This window comes from Protobothrops mucrosquamatus, unplaced genomic scaffold, assembly GCF_001527695.2.
Source record: "Protobothrops mucrosquamatus isolate PMUCROS unplaced genomic scaffold, P.Mucros_1.0 scaffold3523, whole genome shotgun sequence".
Lineage (NCBI taxonomy): Eukaryota > Metazoa > Chordata > Lepidosauria > Squamata > Viperidae > Protobothrops > Protobothrops mucrosquamatus.
The window spans coordinates 24326-33678 of record NW_015389492.1 but is presented as its reverse complement, the minus strand read 5'-3'; the positions used below and the strand labels follow the sequence as shown (position 1 = coordinate 33678).

General features: G+C 45.9%; 1 protein-coding gene across 1 annotated transcript in view; it reads left to right on the top strand.

Annotated features, from left to right (window-relative positions):
- Nucleotides 1-9353, top strand: part of LOC107297776 (signal-transducing adaptor protein 1-like) — a 19274-nt gene that overhangs the window by 6415 nt on the left and 3506 nt on the right. Inside the window, exons 3-9 of the mRNA XM_029286387.1 lie at nucleotides 1068-1199; nucleotides 2357-2413; nucleotides 4315-4442; nucleotides 6140-6271; nucleotides 6985-7054; nucleotides 8105-8207; nucleotides 9109-9192. Coding sequence (XP_029142220.1) covers nucleotides 1068-1199; nucleotides 2357-2413; nucleotides 4315-4442; nucleotides 6140-6271; nucleotides 6985-7054; nucleotides 8105-8207; nucleotides 9109-9192 — 706 coding nt within the window. The remainder of the gene's footprint in view (nucleotides 1-1067; nucleotides 1200-2356; nucleotides 2414-4314; nucleotides 4443-6139; nucleotides 6272-6984; nucleotides 7055-8104; nucleotides 8208-9108; nucleotides 9193-9353) is intronic.

Genomic DNA, 9353 nt, shown 5'->3' with positions numbered 1-9353 from the left:
TTTCAGGGTCCATCAGTCGCCTGGGACGGAACCATCTAGGCGGTTCCGTCTCCCTGCGGCGAGGAGGCGCGGTCCGGAAGTCCATCCTTAGGAGCGAATGGTCTGACCATGACAAGGGCTCAACAACTATTTCCCCTACTGTCAGATCATTCTGCCACTGGCCAGAGACAAAAATTAGATCCAGCGTGTGTCCACCCGTGTGGGTGGGGGCATAAATTAATTGGGTCAAGTCCAAGGCCGTCATGGAAGCCAAGAACTCCTGAGCCGCCGCCGACATCTCGCCCACTGATGGCAGGTTGAAATCCCCCAAGACCATAAGTCTGGGGGTCCCCACCGCCACCCCGGCTATCACGTCAGCCAGCTCAGGCAGGGCTGTTGATACATAGCAGGGAGCCAGGTATATAATCAACAAGCCCACTTGCACCCGTTGCCCCCACTTCACGAAGAGTGACTCCACGCCGTCTATCTGAGGCACAGTGGTCTCCCTTGGGCATAGGCTCTCCCTTATAATGACCGCTACCCCTCCGCCCCTACCCCGGGTCCTTGGCCGATGGAATGCCTGAAAACCTGGTGGGCAGATGTCCACCAGTGGTAGTCCACCTTCTACGCCCAACCAGGTCTCAGTAATACCTGCCAGGTCCGCGCCCCCCTCTAAAATAAGATCTTGTATGAGGGGGGCCTTATTTACCACGGATGTTATAGCGATTGCATGAAATTGCTCCAGATAAATTAAGCAGAAGGCTAAAGAATCGAATAGATTTGGGGCCATAGATTAGTGGTTGATTATTTTCTTTCCACGGTCCTGGATTCAAATCCTCTGCACCTCTAGCTAAAAAAGAGGAATTACATATATAAGATCTTCCTTCGTTTGAATCTTGGAAAAAGTTGTTGGGCCACAGGACAAAACGTTTGGTTGGGCATATAGTCAGCAGCCTATATTTCTAAAAACGACTTGTGGGAATGTAACCAAGAAGACAGTTCACCACGGCAGCTGACTGGAATAAACCGCAACCTTGAGGACTAGAAGCTTGGAAACTGGACTTTTACTCGTTCTTTTTCACCTCCAGTATATAGAGAAAGTTGATCTGACTGACTTGGTCTCCCTGGATGAAGACAATTGTCCAAGAACTGTGAGTCCCATGTCTACAGAAAAACCAGGGTTGACTCTGAAGATGAGGAACCAGGAAGTGAAGTTGAGGGTAACGTATTTCTTTTCGTTACAAAGGGATTTTCCACCCATGAGCTGTCCTTGAAATATAAAAAAGTTGTGCACATGACTGTGATGTGATTAAGCAAGGTAAAGTATGCCGTAACTAAGGTGCAAAATCTTTCAAAATTATATAATCTTCTGATTTTTTTTTATTTTACTTTAAATCCGGGTCCGTATTTGTGTCCTGCTGGAAAAAGACCTGATTAATCTAGATCTGGGGTTTCCAAACTTGGCCACTTTAAGACTTTGTGAACTTCAACTCCCAAAATTCCTCAGTTAGCCGTGCTGGTTTGGGAATTCTGGGAATTGAAATCCACAAGTCTTACAGTGGCCAAGTTTGGAAACCCCTGATCTAGAAACTACCGTAAATTACAACAAAACAAAATTAATTCTAGAATTTTGGGGAGGCTCCATCGCTGGAAGGTCTTCAGCTAAGATTGGACATCCATTTTGTCTGAGATAGTCTGAGGAGTCCTGTATAGGCTGGGAGTTGAACTACTAGATAGGTCTCTTTATAACTCTATGGCTCTTAATTCCATGATCACCAAGGTGTTTTCCAACCGTGTGACTCTATGATTCCATGGCCTCCAGGGTTGCTTCCAAACCTGTGACTATGATTACAAGATGTCCAAGGTCCATTTCAATCCTGTGACTGTATGATTCCATGACCTTCAAGGTTGCATCCAACCCTATGACCCCATGATTCCACAACTACCTTTGCAACTCCATGATTCTATGATTTCCATGACCAATCCCTGTGACTCTATGATTCCACAACCACCCTTACAACCCCATTCCTCCATGATTCCATGACCTCCAAGGTCCCTTCCATCCCTGTGACTTTATGATTCCGCAACCACCCTTACAACCCCATTCCTCTATGATTCCATGACCTCCAAGGTCCCTTCCATCCCTGTGACTCTATGATTCCACCACCGCCCTTACAACCCCATTCCTCCATGATTCCATGACCTCCAAGGTCCCTTCCATCCCTGTGACTCTATAATTCCACCATCACCCTTACAACCCCATTCCTCCATGATTCCATGACATCCAGGGTCCTTTCCATCCCTGTGACTCTATGATTCCACAATTCTAAACTTTTCCTAATTCTTGCCTCACATGGACTTTGTTTTTCCTTTACAGATGGAAAGCGTGGAACAACAGGAAATGTGGAAAGGTTTTATACTTACAGTGGTGGAGGTAGGGGGTCATTTATTCTGTGCCAGCCTTCTTAAGCAATAAGCCATTTTGGAATGTCTTGCAAATTATTTATTTTAAATTGCAACCAGAGTGGCAGGGCGCCAACGCTTAAAATTGAACGAGAAGACAAACCTCCACGGGTCATAGGATCAAAATTTGGTCGCTTGGCACAAAAAGAAAGCTAGACTTAAAAAATTGGATTCTCTTTCTCTTCCTTTTTTTCTCTTTTTTTTGTTGACTGATAATGGAAGAGCTTAAAATTTTACTTAATGGGCCAAGGAGATCTTTAAAGATATTGATTGATTTAATATTTAGGACTTAGATTTATAAGGGAAATGAAAATTAGCTATTATATTATAGTTTTGAATTGCAAACGGAAGTTGGTTTGTGACAATAAAAGATATTTTATTAGTAAATGATGAGGTACTAGGATGAGAAATAGAATATACTTGTGAAATAAAGTAAGAATGTAATTAACTGAACCATATGTGTATTTTAGATATGATAACTATTTTGTAATGAAATAAGGAAAATTTGGGTTACCCGAAGTCTAAATATTATGGATATTGAAGGCTAAATTGGAACACGGTAATTGAAATTAGGTAAAACTTAAAAAACAGGACTTGGATATGTATAAGTAAAATTATATTGACAAATGTATTGATTGATTGAGCTACAATTACAAATGTATTAACTTGAATGTGATATAATAATGAAGGGAAATAGAGGGGGAACTTTTAATGACGCAATCTGAGATACGTACGAAAGACTTTGTTACTGGACTATTGATTACCCAATCACCACGCTGCTTCCTAAGCATTTGGATGTAAAATTGAAAAATTAGTAAAACTTGTTTGAAAAAAAAAAATTGGACGCTTGGGGACTGACTCACATTTCTAACGGTCGCAGCATCCCTGGGGGTCCTGTGTTCCCCTTTTGCGACATTCTGACAAGCAGAGTCAATGGGGGAAGCCAGATTCATTTAACTTAAAAAATCTCTAAACAACACAGGTTTTGGGCTTGATTGTGGTCATAAGCTGAGGACTACTTGCTAATCACGCGACTTTCCTTCGAAACTAACAAGCGTGAAGGTGATTTATAAATGTTTTCTAAAACAGGGCTTTTCAACCTTTTCACCCATTGTACCACTTTTAGGATATGGCAACATCTGAGTACCACCAGTCACCTAGCAAGGTGTCAAAAACTTGATGATCAAAAAAAAAAGGAAAAAAGTAATAAAGTTACAGGTAGTCCTCGACTTACAACAGTTCGCTTAGTGACTGTTCGAAGTTACAATGGCACTGAAAAAGTGCCCCCCAAGCCACAGCCGAGCAAGACACTTGCCTGCCCACCCGCCTCTTCCTTCTGTCCGAGGTTTTCATTGTGAGCATTTCTGTTGAGAATTGGCAGCGGGGGTGGGGTGGGGGGTGTTTGGTTTTTATTCCCCCCGTCTGCTGGGTGGTTGCAGCAGGTTTTGGTCACTTCACATGACCCTGGGACACTGTGACCGTCATAAATACGAATCAGTTGCCAAGCATCTGAATGTAAATCACAAGACCCTGAGATGCTGCAACATTCCAGCTGATCGGCGCTTCTTCAGGGCTCAGCAGAAGCGCCAGGATCAGCGCCGAGGTCCAGCTGGAAAGCGGCACTGATCCTGGCATTTCCACTGAGCCCTGGCAGCCCTGCAGCTCCAGCCGTCTCTCGCTCAGGCTTGTGTGGTGCTGCCACCGGTTCAGCTCATTCCCCTCCCCCACTACCCCTTTTCTAGGATGCTCGCGTACCACCTGCCAGGTGCCAATGTACCACAGGTGGTACCCGTACCACTGGTTGAAAAGCCTTGTTCTAAAACATACATTTTACGTTGGGCACCAGCTCAGCCTCTCTTCTGCTGTCCTTAGATGAAGATCCCGCCGTCTGTCTCTTTGCTGCCCGGACACCTGTACAGGTTGTCTGAAGCCTTGGAGAAGGAGAAAGAGAGGCGATCCAACTTGTATGCGAGTGTCGAAAGGGAAGAGAAACTGCCCAAGTGAGTAGGGTTTGCGCGCTGCTTGCTGTGCTTGTTTCCATCTGTTGTGATGAAAATCGGAAGTGGTTTTTACCGATTCCTTTCAAAAAAACCATTTACGTCATGAATGACATTACAGTCACTTCAAGCCAAGTTTGGTGTAGTGGTGAAGGGGCCAGCCTAGAAACCAGGAGACGGTGAGTTCTAGTTCCGGCTTTGGTGTGAAAGCTGGCTGGGTGACATTGGGCCATTCACCAGGAGATTGGGAGTTGTAGTCCCGCCTTAGGTGTGAAAGCCAGCTGGGTGACATTGGGCCATTCACCAGGAGACTGGGAGTTGTAGTCCCGCCTTAGGTGTGAAAGTCAGCTGGGTGACATTGGGCCATTCACCAGGAGACTGGGAGTTGTAGTCCCGCCTTAGGTGTGAAAGCCAACTGGGTGACATTGGGCCTTTCACCAGGAGACTGGGAGTTGTAGTCCCACCTTAGGTGTGAAAGCCGGCTGGGTGACATTGGGCCTTTCACCAGGAGACTGGGAGTTGTAGTCCCGCCTTAGGTGTGAAAGCCGGCTGGGTGACATTGGGCCTTTCACCAGGAGACTGGGAGTTATAGTCCCGCCTTAGGTGTGAAAGCCAACTGGGTGACATTGGGCCATTCACCAGGAGACTGGGAGTTGTAGTCCTGCCTTAGGTGTGAAAGCCGGCTGGGTGACATTGGGCCTTTCACCAGGAGACTGGGAGTTGTAGTCCCGCCTTAGGTGTGAAAGCCGGCTGGGTGACATTGGGCCATTCACCAGGAGACTGGGAGTTATAGTCCCGCCTTAGGCGTGAAAGCCAACTGGGTGACATTGGGCCATTCACCAGGAGACTGGGAGTTGTAGTCCCGCCTTAGGTGTGAAAGCCAACTGGGTGATTTTGGACCATGCACCAGGAGACTGGGAATTCTAGTTCCGCCTTTGGCGTGAAAGCTGTCTGGTGACGTTGGGCCAATCACCCAGGAGACTGAGAGTTCTAGTCCTGCCTTAGTTCTGAAAGCTGGGTGGGTGACTTTGGGCCAATCCATCTCACAGGATTGTTGTTATTGTAGGGAAAAAAGGAAGAGGAAGTTGGGTCTGTTTGCTACCTTGAGTTATTTATAAAATAATAAAGGCAGGATCAAAATCTAATAAATAAATAAATAAATATGAGAAGGAGCAGATAGGGGAGGTCTGGAGTTGAGTGCTTGCCATTGACCAACAATCTTGCAGTGTTGCACACTCTCAAGGTTCTGCTTTTTTTTTCTTCCTTTCTTTCTTTCTTTCCTTCTCTTTCTTTCTTTCTTTTCCTTCCTTCCTTCCTTCCTTCCTTCCTTCCTTTCTTTCTTTCTTTCTTTCTTTCTTCTTTCTTTCCTTTCTCTTTCCTGTCCTTTCTCTTTCTTTCTCTTTCTTTCTCTTTCCTTTCCTTCTTTCCTTCCTTCCTTTCCTTTCCTTTCCTCTCCTCTCCTCTCCTTTTCTCCATCTTCCATCCCATCCATCCATCCCTTCCCTCTTCCTTTCCTTCCCTCTTCCTTTCCTTTCTTTTCCTTTCTTTTCCTTTCCTTTCCTTTCCTTCTTTCCTTCCTTTCCTTTCCTCTCCTCTCTTCCTCTTCTCCATCTTCCATCCCGTCCCATCCCTTTCCTTTTCTTTCTCTTTCCATTTCCTTTCTCTTTCTCTTTCTCTCTTTTCTTTTCTTTCTCTCCCAGCTGTTTCTTCAGGGTCTCCAGACTGGAGGCAGTGGACCTTCTGGAGCAGAACGAAAATTATGGCAATATGTTGCTGCGTCCTGGACAAGATGGGAAGAGTTTCTCGTTGACCGTTCGGCAGAAGACGAACGGGTGAGTTAGCCAGACAAGGGCTCGGCTTACAAGGCGAGCCTTTCCTCCTTTCAAGATCCAGCGACAGGTAGTCCTCGACTTACGACCACGGTTGAGCCCCAAATTTCCGTTGCTCGGCGAGACAGTTGTTAAGGGAGCTTTGCCCCCTTTTACGACCTTTACGGCCACCGTTGTTAAGTGGAATCGCTGCAGCGGTTAAGTTAGCAACACGGTTGTTAAGTGAATCTGGCTTCCCCGTTGACTTTGTTTGTCAGAAGGTCGCAAAAGGGGAATCACGTGACTGCTTAAGGTAGACTGCGCTGGAAGACAGAGGCTCAACATACGTCACTTTTTTTTTCAGCGTTCTTGTAACTCCAGGCACTGAATGAACGTTTTGTAAGTCGAGAATGACCTGTATGGAAGTATTTTTTCCCTCCTCCCTTTTTTACACTGGAAAATTAGGGATATTTCCCTTCTGTGGGCTGAGAAACTTTTACACCCCACGTGCCCAGCATTTTTTTTCCTCCTGTTTCGCAGACCGTTGCAAATGGGCAGCGTCAAAGTTGACTTAATAAATACGAGTAAATAAATAAATCTGCTTTTTCCCCCCCGATTTGCATGAATGTTAGGAGTTCAAGCCTTGCATTGCCAAGCGTGTGTTTTGCCTTCTGACCTTGGAAATGATGAAACTCAGCAGAGGAGAGAATTTGAATTCCGTTTTATGTTCTTTACAGAGCCATAAGCATCAGGCACTATAAAATCAACGCTGTCGGTGGAGAATACATCATTGTTATGGAAAAGCCGGTAAGGGGGACTGGGAGAAAAGGTTGGGGGGGGGATTAAGGCAAACCAGGTTTTTAGAAGGAAGTGAGGGAAGAACAGACCTTGACCAGACAACTTTATCAAGTTATTCGTTTAAAATATATAATGTTTAAAATGGACAAGGTCCCCACGTTACCAGATCTCATGCAATTATAGATTATAGGTGGGTTTCTTTCTTTCTTTCTTTCTTTCTTTCTTTCTTTCTTTCTTTCTTTCTTTCTTTCTCTTTTTCTTTCTTTCTTTCTTTCTCTTCCTTCCTTCCCTCCCTTTTTCTTTCCTTCCTTTCCCTTCCTCTTCCTTCCTTCCTTCTTCTATTTCCATCCTCCTTTTCTTCCTCCCCTACTTCTCCTTCCTTCCTTCCTTCCTTCCTTCCTTCCTTCCTTCCTTCCTTCCTTCCTTCCTTCCTTCCTCCTTCTCTATTTCCATCCTTCCCTCTCTAATTCCTTCCTCCCCTCCTTCTCCTTCCTTCCTTCTTCTCTATTTCCATCCTTCCTTCCACCTTTCCTACTTTATTTTCTTCCTTCCCTCCTTCTCCTTCCTTCCTTTAATATTTTTCCTTCCTTCCTTCTCTATTTTCATCCTTCCTCCCATCCTTCCTACTTTATTTCCTTCCTTCCCTCCTTCTCCTTCCTTCCTTCCTTTAATATTTTTCCTTCCTTCCTCCTTCTCTATTTCCATCCTTCCTTCTCTAATTCCTTCCCTCCTTCTCCTTCCTTCCTTCTTCTGTAATTCCATCCTTCCTTCCACCTTTCCTACTTTATTTCCTTCCTTCCCTCCTTCTCCTTCCTTTCTTTAATATTTTTCCTTCCTTCCTTCCTTCCTTCCTTCCTTCCTTCCTTCCTTCCTTCCTTCTCTATTTCCTTCCTTCCCTGTTTCCTTCCTTCCTTCCTTCCTTCCTTCCTTCCTCAGCTCAAAACAGCTGAGAGTTTATAAATATCTGGAAATTCAACGGCAGCGCTGTGAGTTTTTCAGCCAGTTCCATAAACGCTTCCATCCCACCCTCTCCCCTTCCTCGCTTCTCTTCCTGCTCAGAATTACTGCTCTTCCCTCCTGGCCGTGCTGGACTTCTTCATCGCCAAGACCAACGGGGTCCTGGTGCCCCTAAGCGTGGAGAAGAGCTACGCCATGACGCTGGGTAGGCCTCCCCCATATCTGGAATCGTTTGGGGGCACTGGAGGTTGAAGGGATTACAGGGAATCCTCGACTTGCGACCGCAATGGGGTCCAAAATTTTGGTTGCTAAGCAAGGCAGTTGTTTTGCCCTGCGACCTTTCTTGCCCCGGTCGCTAAGCGAATCACTGCATTGTTAAGTGAGTCACGCGGTCGTTAAGTGAATTCCGCTTCCCCATTGACTTTGCTTCTAGAAAGGTCACACAAGGGGGTCACGTGATCTCTGCACACGGCGACCGTCATAAATACGAACCAGTTGCCAAGCGTCTGAATGTAAATCACATGACCAGGGGGAGGCTGCAACGGTCGTAAGTGTGAAAAAGGTCCTAAAAAGTCACTTTTTTCAGTGCCGTTGTAACGTCAAACGGTCACTAAACAAACGGCTGTAAGTCAAGGACTCTGTAGTCAAGTTGCCGTCAGAAGCACCCCCCCCCCAGCTTTTTACTAGGTCAGGGGTCTTCAACCTTGGCTCTTTTATGACTGGTGGACTTCAACTCCCAGAATTCCTGAGCCAGCCATGCTGAGGGGAAATGGAGAGGTTTCCAAGCTGAGCCATGTTGGCTCAGGAATTCTGGGAGTTGAAGTCCACAAGTCATAAAAGGGCCAAGTTTGAAGATCCCTGCTCTAAAGGTACAAACCAGTAGTTCCACCGTATGTAGAGTTGGTCTATAGCAGGGGTAGGCAACCTTGGCCCTTTTATGACTCATGGACTTCAACTCCCAGAATTCCTGAGCCAGCCATGCTGAGGGGAAAGGAAGAGGTTTCCAAGCTGAGCCATGCTGGCTCAGGAATTCTGGGAGTTGAAGTCCACGAGTCATCAAAGAGCCAAGGTTGCCTACCCTGATCTAGGTCTTGTTTCCTTTGCAGAGGTCATGGAGATGAATCAGGAAAGGGAGCAGAGGACCTCGGGGTCTGCCTTTGAGCCTGGTGACCCACCACCACCTTTTAAAGGTACTTCGATGCCAACCCCGAGGCTGAATTCTCACCTGGATCATGGAAGGCAGCTTCCATCCTTTCCATCCTTTACCTCCAACTTCAAATTTGCACACAAATGCTATGACACCTCCACAAATTTTTAGTTCTACACACAAACACACACACACACACACACA